Source organism: Scatophagus argus, chromosome 2, assembly GCF_020382885.2.
Source record: "Scatophagus argus isolate fScaArg1 chromosome 2, fScaArg1.pri, whole genome shotgun sequence".
Lineage (NCBI taxonomy): Eukaryota > Metazoa > Chordata > Actinopteri > Scatophagidae > Scatophagus > Scatophagus argus.
Window position 1 is genome coordinate 14,121,224 of NC_058494.1, and position 26,508 is coordinate 14,147,731.

Below are 26,508 nucleotides of genomic sequence, written 5' to 3' on the forward strand. Positions count from 1 at the left end.
ATGTCATGCTGTGACATCTGCCACCCAGCCACACGGGTCAGAGGTCAGGGACAAAACCCACACGATGACAGCAGTCAGGAAAACACATGCATGCTGCAAGCTACCACACACACACACAAGCTTGTGGCCAAACCAAGTATGGGTAACAAATCCTAATTACACACAGATACAGACACACATGCACATTAAACACCCCTGGCATTGTATAAGCAAACATCGTCGGGCCACTGCTGCCAGACAGTACCTCTGCAGAGCAACATGCATACAGAATATTAAATAGACAACTACAGACACGAATAAAAAAATGAAGTTAATAAAATAAAATAAATACAGGGTATTAAAGCCATGCTTCACGTTTACAACGCCCCGCATTGCCGGGGCTCTCAGTGCTACAATAACCATTTACATGATAAAGAGACATATGACAGAGTTACAAGAGTCACATTCTGCTCGCTGCACTTTCTGCTCAAGCCAAAAGTGCAGTGAAAAAAAAAAAAGTATGGCTCTGGACTACAGCAGTTTCAGAAAAATTTCAAGGATTTCATCACTCAAAATGATGCTGGCAAAGTGTAGGCATTTTGTGGAAAATTACATCCCCCTTCATGTTCAAAGGCTGCTTTTTCTGACAGCATTTTGAGCTGACATAAGACACTTTTCCAAATTCTGCCTGATTTGTTAAGTGCTTTTAGCAGCAGCAGCAACAGCAGCCAACTACAGATTTCCAAATTCTACTTTAAAAGTAGAAGAGAAAATTCATATTGTCAAGAAGGGAACATTAATTCAGATGTAGGAAAAGAGGCCTCATCAGAGAGCGAGTGACAGACAGAAGGATTTGAGTAGAAGAGGGACAAACCCACTGAGCAAGTTAGAGAAAGTTTCATTTCAGCACCACGGACAGAGATTCATACGCTCCAGCAATCCATCAGGTGCATTACAAGAAAAAAACTGATTTTGTTCTGTTTTTCCTGCCGTAATTGTTTTTCGTGCATGTACCACAAATTAAGATATTTTAACCAGTTGTGTCAAACCTCTCAGGATCACTCAGTCTCACTCATTTTTAAATGGGACAGAAAACGACTCCAGAGGTTTCTATTTCAGTCGCTAAATGTAATCCATCTCTGTGGAGGAGCTGACTGCACCTCTCTCTCTCTCTCTCTCTCTGCAACAGCTGCTAGGTTCAATATCTGGATTTATCGTTGACATTTTGAAGGAGAGCTGAGATCAGGTATGAGAGGGTCTCTTCCTTATCATTTTCGCATTTCATTTCTATGTTTTCATCTTCAAAATAACACTCAAAGTCTTTCATTTTGTTTCATTTTTAGCCCTAAGGTGTTTAAAGTGAAAACATGCCAATTTATGTAACAGCAGTTCCTATTTGCACTGTAACCATGAATATTCAACTGTCACTGTATTACTCTGATAATGCAAAAAAAACAAACAAAAAAAAAAAAAGATGATGATGATTCTTAGATAAACCTGAGTTTCCATGGGACCGATGCTGGTCTGCAGGCCTCATTATGTATTAAAATCCATTCCAAAGTTTAGCTAAAACTAATATGAAGCTTCCACAGTTGCATGAATATTACTGTCTTTGCTGTTCACACTGTCCACAGAATTTGGTATTGAAAAGATTTTAATTTTGAAAGAGACTCATTTGGTTCTTTTGTAACTAAGACTGTTGAAGCCTCATATTAGCTTCAACCGAACTTTAGGAGTCAAGTGACACTGAAATCAGTCAAAGATCTCAGTACGGGAAGGGGCAGCGATTACATAGAGTTGGTAGCATCGGTCCAACATGTCAGTCAGTCAGTATCTGCACTGAACATTTTGTACAGTTGATGACTTAACTCATGTGCGCTACACATCACGGACAGCTCTACGCTCCCCTCTCAACAGAACCACGCAGGGCACCGAGGTCACAGCACGGCTCTCCTACTGCTGAACTTTCATTGCACAGCTCACTGATGCAACAGATTGGGCCAACAGAGACGCTCTGAGAGTGAAAGGTCTCCTGCAAAGCTGGAACATACTGCAGCCCGAACACAAGGCTCCCCACTGAAAAATACCATCACTTGACCGTGACTTCCTGTAACAGAGCGGAAAAGATTCCAAGTCCTAAAGTTGCTCAACATCCTCCTGGATCCATATTCTCTTTATGTGTTATGCTATATGATATCATCATATAGATATCATCATATGTGCAGAGAAGACCAGTCTCTCCTCTGTAGCTCTTTCAGATGTTTCATATACAGTATTTTTCCCAGTTAAGGAGTTTTAGTCAGGAAGGTTTTTCCTCACCTGACAGAGGCTGTTGTACATCATACAGATCCTAAAGCCCCTTGAGGAAAATATCAGGCTATAAATAAGATTGATTTGACTGTAAAATTTAATTCCTTCTTTGCCTGTGTACGTCTTTCATTCTGGTTTGGATAATGTTAAGCAGTAAAACAAGATTAAAAAAATTAATTGTGGTTTATTCGGTTAAAGTACACCAACGTGTCTTAATAAAAATCTCTGTATATGTTCCCATTGGCGCATTCTTCCAGAGAATTAATCAAATTCCCACACTTAAACTTCGCTCGAAAACAGCTCCATAAGTAGTGGAAACCAAAAGATTAAGACGATAAAAACTCACATAAATAGCACCCAGTCACACACCCAACACAGCAGACAAACTCATCTGTATTCTGGGGGGAGGGTGCACACAGCCTCCCAAAAGTACACACAGAGAAATAAACCTGCACTTACCTGCTACTTTTTCGGGGCAGAGGTAGATCCTTCTGGGGAGGAAGAGAAAGGAAAAGAGGGGGAGAGCAGACAGATTAGCCGGATTAGATAAATTTCACATATCGTGCAGTCTGTTTACAAGACTTCTGAGACAAAAGCCAGAGTGTCACAGACATCATACGTTGTCTTGGTCAAGCTGACTCGTAAAACTGTCATGTCTTTTTCATGTCCACATCATAGCTGTGACATGTAGGTTAACAAACAGAATCATGAATCACTGGACCCCACTAATAATCATGTATCTTGAAGCACAGCATTAGCATGTAATGTTAGCAGCCCTGACTATGCCACAAAATGCAATCACCAAAGTCACTGCTGCATCAAACGCAAAAACAACTCGACAACGAAGCCTCACAAAGAGAGTGGAGCCGAGAATTCCTGATGGACGCTGCGGTTTAGAAAATAAAATACTGCTTAAAGCAAAAATGTTTCAATCAGCAGTGTGAGGTGAGATCAGTCTACAGGCAGTTTTGTGAGTTCTCTGCTACTGTTTAGTGTAAGGGGAAAGCAGTTTGAAAACCGATCCGTCCTAAGTGCTCAGAGACTTCAGAGCTCCAGGAACCACCAGGTAAAGTGGAGCCAAAGTCAATTTAAAAAATGTTGCTGCTATATTTATGACCTTGGGACACAACAGCGAGGACCCTGATGTGATTAGGATCTACTGGGATGAATCTGTGTGCTGCTTGTTGCCCATATATTCCCAATTTGAGCAGCTTAGGTAAGATCAGGTTGCCGTCAATTTCTATTGTCAGCCTGTGCTGCGCTGCTTATCAAGCTGTTTTCTATGGCCCTGCGGCTCTGTGAAAATGATGTTAATCATTTGTTTCTTTTCACTCAGGGACAGATAAATAACACAGAGCAATGTCAACGAAATGAAAGGAATCCAAGTGGCAAATCACACCAGGGTCAGAAGTTGAAAACAAATACAAATGTGAGAGGAAAATTAGAGGAAAAACAAGAGACTGTAATTAGGTTTCCAGAGCAGGATTTCATTATGTTGGACGAGGGCAGTCCTGAAAGTTCTCTCTCTCACTCACACACACACACACACACACACACACGCACGCACAGTCTATCTCTTTGTCTTTGTATAAGTAAACAAGCATTACAAAAGCCTAACAAAGTTGGACTGATGAAACATGACTTGACAGCTGGAACTCTCAACTCCAAACAATCTCAAAACGAGCCTCCCACCCAAACGCACCCGATTTACTTTTCAGTACTGTGAGACTCACACACACTCAGACACACTTAATAAAAAACTGTCACGAGGCAACCAGCAGCAGAAACCCCACTTAGACTGCTGAACCTATTTCCCAAAGACACGTTGAATAAATCCTAATTATCTTTACATTTTATTATGTGAATATAAAACTTTGGCACACTTTGCTCTGCACAGCCTGATACATTAAAGGAAGTGACCTGCATTTTGAAAAATATGTTTATTCGACTTCTTTTGGGGAAACCACCCTTGTGTGTGTGTGTGTGTGTGTGTGTGTGTGTTGAGTATGATGTTTAAGCCAGGGTGCGATTAGTTTAGCTTAGCATAAAGACTGGAAAAAGTTAACTTGGCTTTAAATGTTAAAAACTAAACATCACATAGTTTGAGTAATCCAAACACAAACAGATAGTTATTCTGAGCAGATTGTCTGCTGACTACCTAAAAATGTCATGATGTTAGCCAAGAAATAGAAAACTAGCAACTGTGCTGTCCATAACGTCTTGATCAGTGAGCTTCAGAGACGCTGAGACTACAGGAGTATTTCATACGTTCAGAAAGAGAAGGGCTTGGTGTTCCTCCACATCCGCAGTCTTTAAGCTAAGCTAATCATCTCCTGACTGCAGTTCCACACAGACAGGAGAGCGGGATCGATCTCATCATCTAACTCAGCGAAAGCATCTTTCACAAAATGTCAACATTTCTCAGATCAGAGGAGAGTATTTGCTGTTTTTTTTTGTTGTTTTGTTTGTTTTTTCAATGGGAGTGACATCACCCATCATATCAAGCTCTTCCTGGGACAGCTAATGAGTTACATCATCAGGAGGAAGTGAGCTCGGCCAGGGTGACTCAGAGAGAGGCCCCGCAGGAGTCAAATGTACGTATGTCTCTGTATACGTGTGTGTATGTGTGTGTGTGTGTGTGTGTGTGTTAGGGGAGTGTATGGGGTGATAGGGGTGGCTAATGGATAAAAACCCCACCACCTGCTCCCCTCTCACCGTCTCAGTCCAACAGACAGCGACTGTGCGTGCTGTTGCCATGTTACTGCTCGCGACAGTATTTCTTAGGACGATATTCTGTCAGTTCAATTGACCGTGACAACCTGTGAAAGTTCTCAACAATATCCACCGTAAAATATATTTGCTGCAGGACTTAAATTGCAAATGCGAACCTTCAAGTAAAGGCAAAGAAAATGAACCTCGATGTGCATTTTACAGCATCAAGGATATTTTCAGACAGTATAAAGTGACTGCAGTACAAACACACACTGGCAGTAACATTTTCACAACATTTCAGCCATGGACATGAGTAACAGTGTAATCCAAATAAGGATGAAAAATCCCTTGCAATGTATTATACTCTTCTTTTAAGACTTGATGTAATCTCTTCAAGGGTTATACAGCCGCTCATTCTTAAAGACCATCTAACAATAGTGAGAAGACTCTGGCAACATATTAAAAGCAATATTTTAGATTCTTCTACTAGCATTCTGATGTTGATAAAATTCAGGGCCCAAATGATTCATTCTTGTACCTTTTGTCTGGTACAGATGTAACACCAGAAAGAAACGACTGCAATGCAAAAACAGGTACCTGATCTGAACCACATTTATGTAGCTTCTGTGGTGTGAAATAGTGCTTATTGTACAAGTCTGATTCACAAGATTTATAAAGGCCTATTTGTTCTGTTCATCAATGTAAATGGTCTTGCCATAAATATGTGAGTGCATCCCTCTTGAAGTAAACATGTTTTACTTATCGAACCCTGAAGCCAACTATTTGTTCCAACTTTTCAAAAGTGTAGGCGTTGCAGTGGACTCTAAGACAGTCATGATGAACTCTCAATACTTTTTGACATTTCATAGATTAAACATTTTATGGATTTATCAGAAACCAATAATCAGCTTTGCAGAACACTTTCTTGACATTTGCACTCTGCTTGAATTCCTTCAGTGCCTTTCTCTTCAGTCAGCATCACTGAGACTGATCTGCCTCAGCTGTGGTTGACGTTTATGCTTCCAGCTACACAGCGGCCTTTGTTGGTCATTTTAAAAAATCTTCACAACTGATCCTGTCACACAGACAACAGATGTTGAGACTGCCACTATCAGTAATGCTGATTATATTCTTTAAGAAAAGCACATGATGTGACACAATAGGAAAATCACAGTAATTACAGGCTGGGATGATCACAATATGTCATTTCTAACCATTAAAAACTATTTCCTGTTTTCACAATTACACATATGAATGTCTTCACATATGAACGCATCCCCTTGTGTCCTCACACTTCAAACACACACACACACACTTAAAACCACACAGGGCTCACATCACAATGCATCAGTAGCTAACTGTGGGGGGAAAAAGGTGGTAAAAGTAGAAAAGTGTGATTACCTCCCAGGCGGCAAACTACCCCGGACACACACTCATCTTTACTTTCTACTGTTTTACTGGGGATATGTGACGGCTAAATGCTGATCTTTCTCCAGGTTAAAGAAAAAATCAAGAGTAACAACAGCTGCACTATGGGGGTGCAAAATGCAAAATGCAAAAAAAAAGATCTCAAAGCAGCATTAAATAAGAGGTTTTGCACTTCTTATGGACATTAAATCTATTATGTATTACATCCACACAAGAAACTGCAAACGATTCATGTTCTCCACAGCTGCTTTGTTGTGAAAGGGACGTCACAAAAAGATTCAAATATTAAACAACTTTCTGTCTGAGAAGTGAAGATAAGGTATTGCACAGTTATTTACATGTTTTGTTTTTTTATTTACTCAAGGACAAACCCAAGGCCAACTGGAAACCAAAGAAAATAAAAAATGTTAATATGCTGTTGCTCTGGGCAGAGTCATGAGGCTTCTGTTCTGTTTCCACTGCCAAAACTGACAGCAGATTGGGAAGCAAACATCACGCAGTGTTTCTCCAGTTTAACAGTTTTACTTAAATGCTTCAAATCCACTGGTCATCACACATAAACCCTACTGACCTATATTTCTTCCCCATTTTACTGAGTCTCTCTTAAAACTTTCATAGGTGCTATTTTAACTTTACCTTGACCATTTTTGTCTGTTTTAGGGGATTAAGTTGGGCTCAAGCTTTTGTGCTTTATACGCGTCTGGCATGACAATTCAAGTCCAGTTAAAGTAGTTCAAACATTGAAGCTACTCCCAAATATATTGTGGCCCAGATCTGTTGCTTTGATGTACTCTTTGCGCTCTCGGAACAAAAACCTGCCCTTTCTGAATAATACTGACATCAGAAGGACATGGTGAGGCAGAACAAAGCAGTGGGCATGGCACTGAGTGACAGGACTTGGCAAAGAGAGATGGATCTTCTGCAGTGATCACACTCTTATCCCTTGTGCTTAGCATATTGGAAATGGGCACACTGCCCAGAACAAAATATTGGACAAATTATGCTAGTGTGTGTATGTGTGTGTGTGTGTGTGTGTGTGTGTGTGTGTGCGTGCGTCGTGTACTCCATAGTCGTCGTTTGACTTGTGTGTGTGTACATGCGGGTTGTGTGGTTAACTGTATGTACGCTACACACACCTACAACAGCTCAGGGCAGCAGGATCATCTTTACGCGAGATGAAAACGACTCATCTCCATGACACACACTCACACACCTCACGCGCCAAGTGCAACAGACTGGACAGTAATCACAGATCACAGTCACTGTATATGGCCTCTATTCATCATCTGTTTTTCATAAAGCAAAGTGGGTCCCGCTGCAGCTAACTCCGCTATTCTGTGACGGTGTGCGTATGGTTGCTTACAGTTAATAAATTAAAGCCACTAATGGAAATGTATACTGTAAACAGTCGTACGTAAATTAAAATCAAGGCCAGGGGTTCTTTCTTGCATGTCCCCTCTCTCTTCCCACATTTCATATTTGCTCTGTTAACTGTCAAATCAAAGCAAAAATATTATTTAATATATTCCTCTCCAAAAAAGAAATTCAGGTGACGTTGTTATTAGACTTTAAAATGGGAGACTGTGAATCCTTTCCCAAAAGTTTCCATATGGTTTGTGTAAAATAAGAGCTTAAGTCCTGGGAAACATCTGGGTTTGGGTTGAATTGACTACTTTGTTAATGTTACAACATTAACCACATGGTTAAGGTTCAGAAATGATCATTTTTAACTGTAAAATGTCCCTCTCAGTATACATATTCTGCTATGTAACAACCAAATCGAAGAGATACATATGATACTCAAGTTAATTTAGTTAGTTAAAAAATGGGTACTGCTCATCATACTTCATACTTTCTCTCAAATATCAATATGGCATCAATATTGGTATTTGAAATCCAGTATCAGTACAAGACGCTCCAGATATTTTTTATCTTTATGTACTGATTTTCTTGAATTAATGAGAAAAATGTGATCGTACTCATGTAAAGTAGGTTTCGTGATTAAACGTTCTGAATAAGCCGTCTTAGTTTTAGCTCTGAAGTGATTGTGGAAAACACAAACATGCCGTGCATGAACACACACATCATTTCTCTTCCTCCCTCCTCTGTCTCTGTGAAAGTAGATCCAGGCAGGCAGTAAAGGGATCCACATGTCGTAATAGCCACTTAAATGGGGTCTACTTTAGCCCACAGCTGCTGCTGTCCCAGGTCTATGCCCTGCACCCCCCCTCAGCCTCGAGCCCTTTCAGCCAGTCCTGCTGCTGGTTGTTGGTCTTCCTCCCTGAGGGCTCACAGGGCTGTTAGGCCACCATTAGTCCTGTTAATGGGCCTGACAACTGCGCCACATCCTCAGCATTTAGACCTCCTGTCTGAGATATGGATATCGACCACTTGAATGGAAATGGAGAGTAGGGACAAGGGGGTGAAAGTCAATTTGATATGTACATACAAGCCTGAAAGTTACACACACACACACACACACAAGGCTCTTAGTAACCACAGCACAGCCAATGCACAGGTGGACACACACATTAACGTGCACTCAGGATCTGACTAGAATCAAGTGTGTCTTTGTGTAGGTGTGTGTGTCTCTGCACTACATTTAAACCTTCATATTCACTTCCAATTGTCTCCTGTCCCCCTGCCTGGCTGCCCTGCTCTCAGTTTCTACTGATGATGTAGATATGCACATCTAAATTTCAGCTTAACTTAGGAGAAAATAATTCAATCAAAACAACTGAGCTCAGCAGAGTGACTGAATTCACACACTTCGCCCAACTTTCTTCTCAGTATAGGATGTTTCCTGACCTCAGATATATATATATATATATATATATATATATATATATATATATATATGTAGGTTTTAAAAGACTCAAATGGTAACACAGGTGATCATAAGAAGTGCTCACCTGCAGCCTCCGTCTTCGGATGATCCCAGAATCATCCATGACGCGTGTCCGGATTCACACCTGTCGGAGGGTCTCGTGACTCCGGCGGTTTCCAGGTAACGGGGCGAGAATAAGCCCCACTCTCGCGTGGCTTTCAGCGAGCCAGCACAGCTTGTCAGTTCAAGACGAAACCGAAATGCTCGCCGGAGATGAATTGAGCATCACTCACCAGTGAGAAGCAGATGATTTCTGAGAACTACTTGGTGGCATACAGGAGACAGTGAGATATAATGGTTATATCCGCTCGCGTTACAGCTAAAACAAAACACACTGTCAAATAAGACCAAAGTAGGCCTATTAAAAAGTAGCGCTCCTGTGTTCGCTCCCAGCCAACATCCCTTCCTGGCAGAGACTGACACAGACTACTGACTAGGCTGCTCTGTGGTGGGAAATGCTGAATAAGCGAGAGGCTGCGCGATGGGATCAACTGAAGTCCAGCTGGGAGACAGAGAAGAAACCCCCGAGCAGCCCAGACTGAGAGACCGAAGGTTATCACACCACAGATTAGATAAACCAAACAAGTTTGTACTCATCTTCACATCAAGACATCGCAGCTCAAAACAAAAACCTTGCAACTACAAGTATCTCATCTCACCAGTTAGAACCGAGATCAACCAGTTCAGCCGCTGTCATCCTTTAAAAACGCTCCGATCGCAATGATCGTCTGCAAAACATTCAGCTGCAGAAACCCGCTACATGTTAGTCCACATTCAGACACAGTGTGTGTGCCGAGGAGGCGCCAGTGCGTGCATGGACACGGAGTGCACTGCATGCACACTGCACGCTGCTACAGACCTGCAAACACGGATTATATGACACATCTAAGCGTTGTCAGAGCTTCAGTGCATAAAATAGGCGAGATCAATGAGATTCTGCAGCCACTCTATGCGTCCATCTGGTCAAAGATACGCACATCGGCTCTGAAAAGCAGGTGGACAACTTCGCGTTTTCGTCCTCGGGTAGGCAGATTTGTCCGCGTCTTTTCGTGCTCTCTTACAGGTATTATATTCTCTCTGTTCTCCTCCGGCATAACGTCGCTTTTCTCGCGAAAAATGATCTGTGGTTGCTACACAGGCTTGCTCGCTCCATCCTCAGCTCTTACCACCCACTTCCTACTACCGAACGACGTTTAACCCTTCCGCGACCGGAGACTTTATTGTGCATTCATAAGGCACGGTGGCTATGAAAGCCTACATCTTCACACACATCCCAGTTGCGTGAAAAACACTGCAAAACTATTCAACATTTCAGAGGCAAATAATAGTGACAGCATCTTGTATGTGAAACTAGTGTTATGGCTATGTGATGTAGAGCTGAAACGAAAAGTCAATGAATCAATTAGTCGGCAACTGTTTTGATAAGCGACCAACAGCATCATTCATGTTTCAGAAAGAAAGAATGTCACATATTGTCAGGTTCCAGCTGCTCAAATGGCAGCTTCACTTTGTCCAATTAACAAGTCGATTGAATGCCTGAATCTTGGACTTCAGACAAGTCATTTGAAGATATCAGCTTGGGACCAAGTGGTTCATGTCTTCCTGGAAAAAATAACTTGTCAGATAAAGCGTTAATGAAAAGAACTGTTAGTTGCAGCCCTAATATGATAAGGTATGTACCATAAGAGGAACAAATTTGTCCACTTGTGTACATTGTGGTATCTCTCCTGTTGTATAACCAGGTGTGTTAGGCTGCTGTGCAAACCAATAAGCAGGGACTGTTCTTAAATTTGTTTTCTGGATAATTTATCAAGATTACAGTAGCAACTACAATATACAGACAAAAGTACTCAGACACATCTCTTAATTACTGAATTCAGGTGTGGTATGGGTTTGTTTTCCAGGGGATGGGCTGGGCCCCTTACTTCCAGTGAAAGGAAAGCATACCAAGACTTTGCTTTAAGACTTAGCCTTTGTTTGGACAATCCTGTGCTTCCTACTTTGTGGCAACAGTTTGGTGAAGGCCCTTTTCTATCCCAGCATGACTGTGCCTCAGTGCACAAAGCAAAGCTCCATAAAGACATGACTGCATGAGTCTGATGTGGAAGAACCTGACTGGCCCACACAGAGTCCTGACCTCAACCTCATCAAACACCTTTGGGATGAACTGGAGCGGAGATTGTGAGCCAGGCCTTTTCTTTTCTTTTGATTATTGCCCGGTAACTATTTTCTTAATTTATTTATTTCGTGTCTTGGTCTTTAAGTGTCATTAAATTGTGAAAAATGCTGATCACAATTTTCCATAGCCAAATAGGATGTTTTCAGATTCAGATTGTTTGTCTGCTTGATCATGTAAACCCCAAAATTATTATATAAAACAGAGAAAAGCAGCAAATTCCCACTGAATGAGAAGCTGAACTAGACATTGCTTTTACACTGGCATTTGCATTTTTCTTTGAGCAACTCGAATATGCATTTCCTGAACAAAGTGCATGTGAAAGCTGGAAGCTGTTAGCTGCAGCAGGTTGGAACCCACAGACAGCACTCTCCACGGGGTTGACCAGTCCTACTAACTTGCCATTTCAGCCTAATATGACCTAATATAACTTTGTAGAGAGTTAACAGAGTTATTAGAGTTAGAGTTATTTAGTTACTTCAAAGCCACAGAGCACTTTGCTTTGTCAGAATGTGTTTATGCTGCCTATGGACAGTACATGTGCCTGGCACATGTAATTGGACGTTGTATAACTAAATTAATAGTCAACACAGTCTGCCGTCACGCATCCATTGCTGTTCCAATGAAAAATGGCACAAAGCATTATGCATTATTCAACATTCACACCTGTCACATATGGGATTCACTGCCACACAACATTTCACAGCTCCTCACCCTTCAGTTACTTGCATCCCTGATCCAAATGTTAATGAATAAACGCTGGCATAGAAACAAATTCCCACCGTTGTGTTTTTAAAAAGAAAGCGCTGCTGACATATTAACTGAAGCTGCGTGTCTTCTGCAGGTCTTATGATCATATCAAATGAACTGTGCTGTCCCCACTGAGTCCGCCAATAGATGTAGACGTATCGTCAATAACCTGAATACATTCCCTGATCAATACTAAAGGAAACTCCCCAGCAGTAATCACTGATTATACTGAATCGTTTCAGGGCAGAGTCCATCACCATGTTCACAAAATGTGGTTTGCTTGCCAGGATGATGTTTCAGTGTTAAACATTCTCACAAGAAAGAAAGCAAGAAAAAAAAAGGAATGTTGGTCAAAGGTGGCTGGTGGGATGGATCAATGTGGAGACAGAAAAAACACACAAGAGGCCAAGTAGTTGGTTCGGCTCCAGTTCCAGAATGGAGAGAGACAAGAGGGAGACTTTGTGTCTTTTAGCATCACGGCCTTAATGTTCAGGCCGTATCTCTGAGCAGAAGCAGCTGGTAGGCTTCAGTCCCTTTGACCCTGTGATTTACTGCTGACAGATCACTCTGGGTTCAACCTCAGCACCCCACCACTGCTTCAAGTCTCTCACTCTCAACCATGTCAAATACAAGGAGAACTCCCTAATCTATAGTGGAGGAACATGGCCATACTTTGTTAAAAAGAGCACATTGAACGGGGCTGTGATGACTGTCCTTATCAGTTACAATGCAGATTATTTTTCTGGAGTAATCAGTTCATCTCTTAATGTATAAAATGTTAGTAAATTGTAAACACATGCCCATAACTGTCCAAACCCCAAGATATTAAATGTACTATCATGCATGCCAAAAAGACCAGCAAATGAGCAAATATTTCAAGGATATTCTTTCCACTGAAAAATAACTGAGAACTTGTACTTAAAAACTCGAGCAATTTATTGCATTTCGATGAAGGTGAGAAACTCATAAAGGGCTGATTAAAACACAACAATCCAAATGAAAGCATCAGTAGCCGAGATATCTTAACTTTTAGCATGAGTCAGTCTCCAAAAACACTGGATTCTACGTTACCTTTCACAACTCAATAGCATCTTTCATTAGACCCTCACAGCCTTCTTGTTACGCTGGCTTCATATGAAAGATTTTAGGCCTCAAGGCCAAGCTGAGAGAACAAAAAATCATGTGCTTTGTTAAACTCCGAAAAGCTCCCTCCAGAGCTGCAGAAGACATGATGAATGTGTGTGCACAAACTGAGTAGAACTACCCCAGACAAATACACTGAAACGTATAGCAGAGTGTCCCATACCTAAGCCATGAATAATTGTTAGAAAACGATGCGTGTGCTGGTGAAATTGTCATTTATTTAGTGTCAGATACATTTAAATCCATAAAAAAGCCTCCTATTAGTCATATCATAAGCTTCAATGCTAATGCTATCTCATCCTCTGTGTCTCTAATGTGTTGGAGAACATGGAGAGATGTAACATATTAAACATGTTGGAACTGGCATTTTTAAAGCTCACACTGATCTAATACTAAAGAAAGCAGTATAATAAACTGGAACCACATGTGCACTGGTGTCAGCAGGTGAAAAATGATGTCTCTCTTAGTGACCCAGTTACCAGCTTCTCTGACTTCTCTAGCACATTTAGCCGATGCAGCTTTTCTTATTAATATTAAATAATTAATGAATGCACATGAATTTTACATCTTTTTTTTGTTCATTAGGTGCTGTGAGATTTGGGGAGGGGAGGAGGCAGCGGTCTGGAAACCTTACAAGGTGCAGTTTTAACAGACAAACACTTTTCCTGTTGCTCTGTGAACAAAAAAAAAAAAAAAAAAAAAAGCTCTCAAAGATGATGTCACCCTTTTGCAAAGGATGCCCCGGGGGAGGTCACATGGGGTCAGCTCTCTGCAGCCAAAAGCTTGGCAGGGCTGGGATTTGGAATATGCCTGCCGCCTGTGCGATCCCATTTCCCGTCCTGGTAAGCCAGTCTCACAAGAGCCACGTCAGCTCACATCTCTTCATAGACTGTAGTGCACTTCCCTGCATTCACATCTGCTGTGTGTGTGCGTGTGTGTGCATGTGTGTGCGTGTGTGTGCGTGTGTGTGTGTGCATGTGTGTGATAAAAAGGTTGATAAAAAGAGTCAGCATTCCCTGCAGAGACACCAAGTAACTTGCAGGCATTATTTTAGGGTAAAGTCTTTAAGTCTTCAGTTGTATACAATGCAATCCAATCCAGGCTAAAAGCCCCCCAATAAGTACCGGCTTTGTGAAACTTGTAATTTGTCAGTATGGAGTCAGAGAGGTGTTGGTTTGATTCTGTAGTTATTTTGAGGGCGTAGTGTGTGGTATTTCATCTTAGGTTGTGTTGGATTTTATTATATTTGGGCTGCAACAAACCATTATTTTCTTTAGTGACTCATCCGTCGATTCTTATTTAATCAATAAATAGTTTGGTCTATCCAAAGTCATATAAATTTTGGACATTTTAAATTATTTACAAGATTAATCGGTTATCAAAATTGCAGATTTGCGGAAAGTGTATTTTCCGATGCTGGACGTACGTAGCGTGGGATAATAGGAGTCATTGTCTTAGTTGGTAAATAATCACCATCGCGGATGAAAATCTGGGACAGAAATGTTCACAGAGGAGTTAATGTTTCAGTCTTTTATTTATATTTAGTACCATTTGTGGACTTTCTTCCTTGCTCTCTGACTCTCCTCTGAAAGTTATAGCGGCAGGCGATCCAAAGGCCAAATGTCACCTTTTTATGGATTTCTGAATTGTAATACTGTTGGAAACATTAAGGATAATACAAGTACACAACTCAACAACATGCAGTATATCACACAGGTCCAGTCATTTGTCAGCACGTTTAACTTGGAGATGTTATTTATTGTATCTTTAAATAAGTATTTTCTGTTAATTGACTAATCTAGTCATGCTCAAACTTTTTGCTATTAAAGTCAAAGAGTTCACCCAACATTCAAACCAGGGGACTATTCAATTAAGGGACGAATAGTTTCAATTCACATCATTCATCCTTATCTTTCATCTCCAAACTCACTTAGATCCCCTTTATCCACCTCATCTCCCCACTATTGTCACCATTATTTACTCCATTAACTCTCCTCTTCTTTGTCCAACAAATGTGCTTCCTTAAAACATAGACGCCTCCTTTCTCCCCCTCTCGGCTCCCCGCTTCTCCTCATTTCTTGGCATGTCTGTGCAGAAGTGGGTCACAGACTACAGCTGTGCTAAAAGCCTAGTCTAGGAAGAGAATCTTCTCTAAATAAAACACTATATGATCAGCGGCCTCTGGGGTGCCTTGTCATACATACATAAAGCTAACAAAGATGAAGCGATGAGTGGAAGGAATACAGGATGGAGATAATGTATATGGAGCTTGAGTGGTTAAGTGGTTTCTGGCCTCACTGTCTGTTAAGATAGAAACTTCTGCTCACATGCATCTACAGTGTATTATACATCAAGGATTTAAATCACAAACAAATGCTTGATGGAAGTCCTCAGGGCTTGTCACATTAGTCATACAGATTTTCATGTGATCTGTTTGTGATTTTTGACATATGAAACTCAACACAAGTAAACCAGTATTAGTAGTAAGTATTGTGTTCTGTAAGGACTTCTTTCACTGGTGAATTTTCTTTCTGGTATGGTGGGGTTGATCTAACTAACATGTGAATCCAGTTTCCATGTTACCGTAGCTGTTTCACTTGAGGCATAGCTAAAAAATTAATTAGCTAAAAAATTAATTAATCCAGTCTGCAGTGGATGAAGCCCACTCACTGACTTTGGTGATCTGCTGACTTTTCCTCTAGCGCCACCATGAGGTTGACATTTGTGGTTCAGAGAGAAATATCTTGACTTGTTTTGCTAGATTGTTGTCAAATCGACGAAATGACGTCTATACTGTTCTAATGTCTGACTAAAAGCACAACATTGGAACATTTTCCTGACACTTACAGAATACCAGTTAAAGTCTCTCTCGTCTGCTTTTTTCTGTCAAGAGTTTGTGCGATTGCATTAAATGAAGTAAAAAAAGTGGCAGTAACCCACTGTAGATGCCCACTCGATTTATAAATTGAGTGTAAAACCCGGCTGCTTTAGCAGTCTAGACTAAGGTCCTGATCCTGACAATTACTCCATGTTATGTTTTTCAGATCATGGTAATATCCATATATTTTTTATGTTTGAGATAAACTCATGTGATTGAACACTTGAAACAGTTCCTCGGTCTCAGACACGTTCGCTGCACTGAACACATGCAAAGTTACTACACTGTGTGTATGTGTGCACTTTTTGTTAAATTGTTTAGTTTATTTTTGTTAAGTTTGCACATTAGTAACTTTTACGTTAGTGAATTTTGCTGACATTGTTTTGTTCTTATGAATATCCATATGTGGATAAAGTAACTGGTATACAACAATCAGCCACAACATTAAAAGCATAGACAGGTGAAGTGAATAACACTGACCATATGTTTACTATGCAATGTTCTGTTTCCCTGCAGAACATTGGGTTCTCCCAGTCATATCGAGGGTCCAACACTCTGATGCCAGTGACCACGAAGTACCCCCAGAGATCCTGTGTTTCTTCCCCTGACTGGTCAGAGTCGTTTTGGCAGCACAAGGAGGACCTACAAAATGTTAAGCAGTTCTTATTAATGTTGCGGCTGATTGGTGCATACCCCTGACACATGACGGATGTTCGCTCCAGCTGTACATGCACTAAATTGAGTAAAAACATTATGCTTATCCTTGTATGACACCTTCACAGCTGGGCCAGTTGCTTTAAAAGCACTTTTATGTAGCTTACCAGCACCTGTAATATCTTCTTTGTTATTTCTGTGTAGCATTATGTGATTTACGTACAGACTAATTCACAATGTAGCACTTTATAAGAAGCCTGCCGATTTCCTAAATCTAACCAATGTAGTATCTCAAATTGCAAATACTATTAAATCTTCTCGTCATGCGCTGATATTTCTATGCGGCTAAAAAAATAGAGTAGGTTTCATTTGATGCAATAGGGACACCATGTGGAAAGCATCTGCCACTCCATTTAAAATATGCCACCATATGTCGAGGAAAAATGTCAGGGCACCCAAAGGGAGGTCGGAAAAGATAATTTAATCTCAGAGTCAGGTACAGCAGGGTCAGTGGAGACCAGTTCACACTGCTGATCCATGGAAAAGAAGCATATACATATCTGACACAGAGTGTGAGTAATAATTCTAAAAGCGATAACTAATGAGCAAAATGCTGAACGATCTGTACAGAGGAAGATTCGATGTTTAAGAATCACTGACAGAGCCAGCGTGAAATGCCAAGCGGAAATTTTGTCAGTTTAATGAAGAAATCCTCAAAGGTCGCTTACACAGATGATGACATTTACATTCTGCCATCTGAAGACGCTGCAGATCATCTTTGGTTTTCTACTGAACGCAACATAATCAGCGATATTTTCCTGACCTTTAAACAACAAGTGCTTTTGATAACAATGTTTTATAAGGCACAGTAAACTGTTTATGCCTCTGCGACATGTTTACAAAACCTGAGTATCATGCTCTCAATCTGAAAACACACAACAACACTGTACATTTGGGCTCTTTGGTTTGCCTGTTGAGTCATATATGAGGCCAGTGTTGATCTGTACAATGTCCCAACATGCCACTAAAATGTATTCCTTGTAATTTGCTCAAAATCATAGTTAAAGCATCTTGTACTACTAAGATTGTTACTGGGACTACACACTCATTCATGAAATCTTTCTGTGTCAGTAGTGGAAAAGAACCAGTGTAATCCAATTAGCAGAATTAAAGAGACGCCATTAAAAAAAAATGGGGCCGCATGTAACAGCGTCAGGGATTAGAGACCTGCTGAACCCATGTGACCTGGGTCATGGCGAGGAGGAGCCGTCCTTGACATGCTGAAGTCACAGCTGACATGCAGAATAGATTATTTTTAGTAATGAAATTAGAGTTTTCATGTGGTTTTAAATATGGCCAAATGCAAAAGGGCATCACAAAGTTGTATGAATTACCAAAAACAATATGAGTTGCTAGTTTGAAGGAATTTGAATTTTTTTTAACATGCTGGCTGTCACAAATAAATAATACACACAGACAAAAAGCAGAGATCCTGACCAGAAGTTAAACCATAAGGGTGATAAGAGTGCAATAAGAGTGTGTAAAGATTCACAGTCAAAATACACTATTAAATAAAACAAGGATGTTTATAAAGTGATATGGGACAGGGAATAAGGAGCAAATTGTCACATATTTTGCATGTTTGCAATTGCAATCTTGTAATAAAGAGCTTAAACGACTAAAACCCTTATCAGTGTTGCTGCTGAACAACAATGTGCTCATGGTTCCGCTTTGGTCTGTGTTAATATGAAGAATGACATTTAGCAATAAAAACTCCTTAGTGAATTCACACAAAGTTAATTTGAGATTTCAACTCGAATTTTATTGTATAATTGTCTCATACTCTTTAATCAGATGTACGCCGGCTGGTTCTCTGATTGATCTTCTTCTCAGCCTCTCTACGGCTGAACTCTCTTATCTCATTTAAGGGAACAAACAGCACATGTAAAATACAGTATAGACTATCCAGTCTTGCACTGAAGTCAACAGTGACTCATTCTGGCAGCTCTTCTGGTATTAATTACTGCCCGTAACCAGTGGAAAAACAGACTAGCTGCCAAATATTAGCAGGTTCCAATTTGCTTCACCTCATGTGCACTGTGGGCCTTATTGTCTGCTAAGACCGGGATATTTCTTTTGGTTAACAAAACCATTTAATTGTTTTGTTATTTTGAAATACCAAACAAAAAAAAAAAGCAAAATGTATAGAGAGCACATTAGGAGTAAAGAGCTTTCTTTTCAGTTGTAATGATATGTATTGACAGTATTAAAACTAACTCCCAAAGGTGTGTGAAAATGACCTTCATGACTGACTCTTGCCTGCAGTACAGTGTCATCACTGTCTGCTCTTTCCTATCAGAGTTGTTTACAAGCTTTTATCCCATATACAACTCAATTTGTTCATTACGGAACCATGGTGGGGTGATCTAATAGAATTAAAGTAGACAGTCTTACGCTGAAATAGATCACCACCTTAGTCCTCTGTTGGCATGGGTTAACTATTTTTAATCCCATTGACGCAGTAGGAGACCAGGCTACTTAGAGGGATTAAACGAAGAGCCTGGGGAGTTTATAAATGGACATAAAGGAAGGCATCAGGAAAGCAATCAGACAGAACACAACAGTTCAAGACCTGCATCGTCTTGGTCAGGACAGAGAGATCCAGACACCTCCTGCTGAGGCAGCAGCGGACCCAACACCTGACCGAGACCGGTGAGGAGACTTTGCCTTCAGCTTCCTTAAATCAAAGCAACGTAGACATGGAGTCTGTGGCCCAGACAGTGACCGCCACCGCAACCTTCGACAGAGAGACTTTCCCCAGGAGAGCCCTGAGAGTGACCCCCAGGGGAGCGTCGTCTCATTTTGTGGGGAGCTCGATTGTGATCCTGTCCTCGTTTGCGGTCTCCACTTTAGCTATGAACTGTGGGAAGAACATCCTGGAGTCTCGAAACAAACCCAACATGAACTAACGGCGACGAACAGATGGATATGGATATAACTCAATAAAGTATTTATTTTTCTGACAATATGATGGAAACCCCTCGTTAGCCAGCTGCCTTTTGTGTCCCCGTGGCAAAATATGATGTGTGATGTCTCAGGGTTTACAGTGTGTTCAAGTGTTAGTCTGTCGAAAAAGCCTGGAGAGTCGTAAGATGAAGAAGCCCTCAACAATGTGAGACAGATGAACGACAGAGGAACTCTGCTGTGATTTCTGAGAAGACAAGCGTCTCACAGCCATCTCAAGATCAATTAATGCGAAGACAGACATGCTTTGTTGGGTTAATACAGATTACACTGTGATATGTAAAGAGGGGAACAGTATGCAGTAATACCATCAAACCTCATCCTCCTTTTTGCCTCATACTTGTGGTCAGTAATCAATATGTAAGACTGTAACACTGAAGATAATAGAAAATGAGGAAATCCTAAACAGGTTTTAGTTCAAAGTGTCTGCTGCTGGTGCTGACCTTTATATATCAGGGGCATTTATTCAGATGTTTTCTTGTCAGTTCTACATCAAGACAAAACATAATGACAGCTAAACTTAAAATAGAACAAAAACAAGTCTTTATTTAAATGAAGAGCAAGACTTCTCAGATTTCCTGTAGGGGATGGGTACTGAAACTCTGAGATTTTTTGGTGCCGACTGATATACCTCAAAAACTGTCAGCAGGCACTGAAAGATTACTGTTATTCTTCCCCTTGAATTATTTGAGTAGACTGTTCTGACTGAAAGTCTGACAGATGTCCTTTCCCTTGTTAAATAAATAAAGCTGTCATACTGTGGTGGATATTTTGCCTTTGTCGATGTCAGCCACCAGAACGTGGTTGTATTGGGACCCATAATTGTTCATGTGAAACATCCTCTGGTGTATTTTGTCAGATCGCCAGGAGAGGGCAGTAATGGTATTAAAGATGGCAATACTTTCCAACAGTGCTTTTCTGCTGCAGTATGGTGTAGTTTTAAAACAAACAAAGCAAATCAGGAATATTAAACTCTACTTTATGTGTTAAAAGAAAAAGAGGCGTAAACAGGACAAACAGAGACAGATCATCATTCTAAGCCTGAACTGCTGATACAAACATCACTTGTCTGTCTGCAATGTTTATCCAAAGTCCATCTGTTCAGCCGACATAAGAAAATCACACAAAGTTCTTATGGTTTCCTGTACGTGTGCGTGTCCTCTGCTGTGTCGTCCTCAGAGTGTGTCGAGGCTCTTCAGCCTCCGATCAGAGAAGAAGCGATGTGCCTGGTGGGTCGGGTTTTGGCTGTTACCGCCTGCTGATACACTCAAGAAGGACAACATGGACTTGTTGTTCTGCCGCTGTGCCGCCTTCTCCCCATCCTCGTCATCATCATCCCTGAGGACAGATTTAACAAATCAAGAATGATTTTTAAACTGTGGTTAGCACTTGTCTCTTAAAGTGATTTGCACAGGCATTAACTGTGACCTAGAAATCAAAGGGGCTGTGGTTTTCACCCATAGAGACATGGAAGCATTCTTATGTGGACAATATTTTGATTTAGCCAGCTCTTTTGTTTTTATTTAGTCCTATCCTTCGCTCTGGGTAAGGAGTTGATCCTGGGGTAACTTAGTCCCTTTTTCACACAGACACACCGCTAACCGAGGGCTAAACTAAACCCAGGGCTACACGAGCCTTAATGTGACTCACATGGCCACACTGCTTTCCTTATGATAATGGAGTCTGATTTTTCCCCTCAGCCTCATTGTAATGAAAATGGCCCCAAGCATCACCTGGTTTCTTTTCCCCTAGCCCTGTTGTTGTTGTTGTTTATTTGCTTTCTCTAAAACAATTGATGTAAATTACCTGGTCCTGACTGTGCTCATTATGTGCTGCCAAAGTAGTCCCGATACGGTGCGTACAGAACAGAAAACATCTTTAAAAAGTCTTTAATATTTTGTTTCCTCATTTTTATCAATAATAACAATCAATCACTCAAATCAACCGAGGTTTCAATTTCGATTTTAGTGTTTTTTAACTACATTTTTGTCTCTAGTCTTGTCATCAACAATATTACATGTTGTTATACTCAGTTGGCATTTAATGCGGTCTTGTCTTATCCATGGAAGAAAGGCTGCTGACAAACATATTTACAGAGCATCTATAAAGTAATGTCCCCAAAACTGTCTGGGCCTCTACGGACTTCAATCATGTTTTAATGCTGGATTCCAAAAGTATAATTCTTTGACTCCTTAAATCAGCACCTGCTTTTATACGTTCAAGAACTTTGGTCAAAATCAAGTTTGAAGGCTCCTTACCAGTGGACAGTCACACCCTTACTGTCCATCAGGGTTTGGGCAGTGCTCCAGCTAAATCGAACAAACTGAGGGTAACCAAACACCGGGTCCAAGTACTTCAGGAGCCACGCTTTAGTCTTGGGGTCTGAAAATAGAGGAAATTTGTTGTTCTCAGATATCTCAGTCTTGTCTAAAAAATGAATGCTTCATAACAGTGGAAATGCACACAGACACTGATTTCATTCACATTTAAAAGTCTTCCTCACACCCTGATGTCATTACGGGTGGATTATATTAGCTGTTCACTGTTTCTGTTACCGTTGGGGTATCCTGAGCCGTAATCTGGATCCACTTCTCCAAGGTCCTCAGCAAAGTTCCAGCCCTTTACTACACGATCCCTGGCCACCTGAAAATCAGCATTTAACTTGCATTACAGCGCTAACTTTGCTCAGTTCAACTGAGTTCAAAGATATATTTTTCCTATAAAATTTTGAACAGAGTGGATTCACTATGTTTCACTATGAAACACTGGATGCAGAAGCCCATTCATGTAACATGAAAAATAATTAATCACATAAATTATGTTTTACATGCTCAAATTCCTTCTTCCTTACTTTAAGGCAACAAAACAAAACAATGCTTCTTTATTAAAAACTCAAGGAAAACCTCACAGCCCTCTGGAGGTTGTGAAGTTAAACTGAGTGAACAAATAATTGGTATTAATAAAGAAAGTGAATGGCATGAGAAAGAGTCTGGGATTCAGCTGGCTGGTGGTCACTAACCTTTGCACAGATACTGGCTGCACTGACGATGGGGAAGAGGGAGTCAGCCTTTGGCCTCACAGTCACCTCGATACCCGGAAAGAGCTTAGAGAGTTTGTCCTCGTACTTGTCTGCTGGACCAACTGTGTCCACAAACACCTGCACAAAACAAGAGGAATGAGAGAAAATGAGAATATGTTGTTTGATGTTGAATCGGTTGTATGTATTCACTTTCTCTCCGAAAATGGCTACTTTATGGTCAAAATGCAATGTTTTTAAAGTACAGAGGTACAGTCTCAAACACAATACAGCTGTATTTATGTTACTTATTAATTACATTTTGATTCTCTGGTGCTTAATGCGATACACGTTATCAGTCTTAGGTGACTCAGAATTGAGACACAAACCTTAAGGCCCAACACAAAACCCAGTTTGTCAAGGTCTGCATAAAAAGCCTGTACTGACTGAATGAAAAGAGCATTAGTCAAGTTCTGCAATTTATACTGTATTTTATTAAAAAGCATCCCACGTGGCTAGAGAGTCAGGCTACTTCTAGCTTACTACCCCGAATATTAAACCAAGTTCAAACTTAGAGTAGTTGAAAAAACGTAAGAAATCACCCAGAAAACAGTCAAAATTTGAGCACAATTTAATCTATAATGTTTTACTATGAAGGAAAGAAAATCACATGTACATCTTTATATTCATACAAACGACTTGCTTACATACCTCTTTAACCTGTACTCCACTGTCCAAAGCATACTGTACTAGACCAATGGCTGTATCATGTGAAAGTGAATTCAGGTTGTATTTTGTCCTATGAAAAGGAGACATTTTATTAGGCTGAAATTATAAAACAGAGTTTATTTAAAAAACAAGTCTCTGTGTGCATGATACTTCACATACCTCTGTAACATGCTGGTGGAGATGGTGTTTGGTGAGAGAATCTGCAGAGCCCAGCCTACATAACTTCTGGCTTCATCAAGTTTTTCAAAAAGGTTCTCTCTTTCAGCCTCTGTTAGAGTCTTTGAATCTGATACAGGAGTGACAAAAGGCATCAGTTTTTTTTTTTGGAAAACAACAACAAAGTACTATCACAGAGGACGCAATAAAATGAATTTGACTGTGGAATAAAAAACAGTATGCCTTACATATCACGTAAGGGATGATGCCTAACAAGGCGTCACATACTATGAACTTGGGAACCGTCCCCTGCAGTGCATCAGACAGGTCTGGTTACAGTTGAGCCACTGAAGAACTACACTCAGTGTTGATTTATCTTTTTCCCCATTTAATTTATTTCTAATGTCAAGGTGTCCACAGCCAGCGCATTAATTCATAACAGTAAATAAACTGTTTCATTGGAACTGCTTAGTAGGTGTCCATTATCGGGAATTAATGGACACCATACAGCCAATCAGAACGGAGTATTCATCCAGACCAGGGTATAAACTCATTTATTTGTCAACAACTTCAGTTGAAATGTGAACTTCACATTTTCCTAGGTACTTCAGGAAGGTTGTGAGTTCAAGGCGTTTAAAGCATCACACTGAGCAACATCCTTCTCAAGTGCCATCTGAAGAGATGAACGCCGATAGGATTACCTGCTACTTTCAAATCCTTCAGCTCGTCCTTTTTGGAAACTGGACAGAAACATATTCCATACACCATGGGCCCTGGAGAAGAAAACACACCAAACACCCAATCCCATCAGTGCCAAAACAAATGAACACTCAAACCATCAACAACAAATCTAATCATCAGCTCCATGATAAATTATGGCAGACTGTCAACACAGACAAGACAAACAAACAGGAAGGATGTAGTCTCATTGCAACACTGTCAGGTCTGGATTACAGAGACATCATCATTTTTCTTTTTACATATTAACCAACAGCATACCCAGCACAGGGCCCCTGCCTGCCTCGTCAATGCCCAAACAGCAATCCTCAGTCCGGCATACATCAGGGATCTGCGAAGCTAATCGGCAACTGACCGAGTTGTCTGATTCAAAGGGGCCGAGGTCCATGACAGCTGACTGGAGAGGAAAAGCGACACAAATTAACCTACAAAGAAACGTTCGAGTCCGACTCAATGTACAACTCTGACGTTATCTTTAGCGCTGAAACAAAGTGACTTTAAAGGCGCTTATGACAGCCTGCCGTGTCAGCCACACTGACAGAGATGTTAGCTGTTAGTTCCTGCGCTGTAGATAACTCAGGACGCGACAGACGTTCGCTAGCTGAATGCTACACGCTGTTAATACGCTTCAAGCTGCTCAAACTGACAACTTTTTGTTGTCTGTTTAACCGAGTAATTGCACTGATTATACATCACACTGATACGTGTGAACAAACCCATTCTTACATATGCAGACGGGACTCCTCAGCTGCGTGGTGTGTTGTTGCTGCTGCTGCAGATTTGGCGCCCCTGGCGTGACGTCACACGCATTTTCTTCTTCTTCTTCTTCTTCTTCTGCTGCTGCTTCTTCTTCTGCTGCTGGTTTTTGTGTGTGTGTGCTTTACCACCACCAGCAGTCTGGTGCGCGACACTGACCAAGAATTTCACAGCTGACCTGTAAAATCAAGACCTGGATTTGGAAAAAAGACTAATTAACATGTAATCATTTTTTTTATATATATATATCTATATCCATATGTTTCTAATCAGACGTATGGCCTGAAATATCTTATCTCCAGAGGTAGACTACCCTTTCCATAAAGCAAAAGTAGCAATATCACAGTATGTAAAGTCTTAGTCTGCATAAAAAACAGCAGTTTCAGTTGACACAATACACATTGTGGAGTAAAACATGTATTTCCCATTGAAATTTAAAGTAGTAAGAGTGAAGTAAGATCACACACTCTTTTCACTAACCTCGCTTTGTTGTACTGTTGAAATGTGTTACTACGGGTCCCAAGTGACGTCCTCTTTGTGAAAGTTCCTTTACATTTGCATTGACACAGTGCCTCATGCATGTTCCCAAACATGTTTCTATGAATCAAATGACCATAAGCCAAGTAACATACAATGAAGAGTCCCCCATGCAGCTTAACCCAGCTTTGTTTCTGTGGTGTGATGTGGTGATTTTTAATGCTCACCTTAATTTTGTGTCCTTCCCCAGTGTCCGTAGTGTTTATTTCCAGTGTAATCATTCATATATTTTCCATTTTCTGAATTCCCTCCCTGACTGTTTTATGCAATTCAAGGTTTATTTCTGGGTTTTACAAGAGCCAAAGAGGTTGAAGCTGGAACCACAGCAGTTCAAGTATTGACTTTTTTGATATTTTTATCTAAGTATTTTTCCTTTTCCCGTCACATTATCATGATTTTATCAAGTTGCCAGTAAATCTAAAAAGTGCCACCCTTTTTCAAGTTCAAAAACAAAGTGTAGCTAATATAATCTGTGGTGTTTCTGTAAACAAGCAGAGCCCCAGGATCACACTGCCCAGTGAATGGCTTCCCTTCCATACCTTCTTTTAAGATTAATTTCACCCATCATTTTTAGCTATCGTCAAAAGATCTCGATATCCCCTGTCATCTTTGTTTTTCATTTCCCTCCGTCACAA

The 26,508-nt window shown here is 40.6% G+C and overlaps 2 protein-coding genes and 1 long non-coding RNA gene across 6 annotated transcripts in view; 1 reads left to right on the forward strand and 2 right to left on the reverse strand.

Annotated features, from left to right (window-relative positions):
- LOC124071241 (microtubule-associated serine/threonine-protein kinase 1-like) overlaps positions 1-10,560 on the reverse strand; it is a 61,663-nt gene extending 51,103 nt beyond the window's left edge. For 2 of the 4 annotated variants that reach the window (XM_046411783.1, XM_046411751.1), the window contains exons 1-2: positions 9,342-10,560; positions 2,749-2,780 (exon numbers count right to left, since the gene is read on the reverse strand). In XM_046411783.1, the coding sequence (XP_046267739.1) occupies positions 2,749-2,780; positions 9,342-9,380 (71 nt within the window). In that variant the 5' untranslated portion in view covers positions 9,381-10,560. The remainder of the gene's footprint in view (positions 1-2,748; positions 2,781-9,341) is intronic. The other 2 variants (XM_046411759.1, XM_046411767.1) reach the window with 2 other exon arrangements.
- A 2,601-nt stretch (positions 10,561-13,161) lies between these two features.
- Positions 13,162-18,544, forward strand: LOC124071274. Its single transcript, XR_006845312.1, has 3 exons — positions 13,162-14,022; positions 14,121-14,227; positions 16,780-18,544. It is a non-coding gene; the product is annotated as an uncharacterized LOC124071274 (long non-coding RNA).
- A 2,359-nt stretch (positions 18,545-20,903) lies between these two features.
- Positions 20,904-25,456, reverse strand: rnaseh2a (ribonuclease H2, subunit A). The gene is made up of 9 exons (XM_046411795.1): positions 25,307-25,456; positions 24,842-24,977; positions 24,544-24,615; positions 23,846-23,972; positions 23,669-23,756; positions 22,961-23,098; positions 22,497-22,584; positions 22,200-22,323; positions 20,904-21,279 (listed from the first exon to the last, which is right to left on the reverse strand). Exons 2-9 carry the CDS (start codon positions 24,966-24,968, stop codon positions 21,117-21,119), a joined length of 927 nt encoding a protein of 308 aa, XP_046267751.1. The 5' UTR covers positions 24,969-24,977; positions 25,307-25,456; the 3' UTR covers positions 20,904-21,116.
- Positions 25,457-26,508: the final 1,052 nt, after the last annotated feature.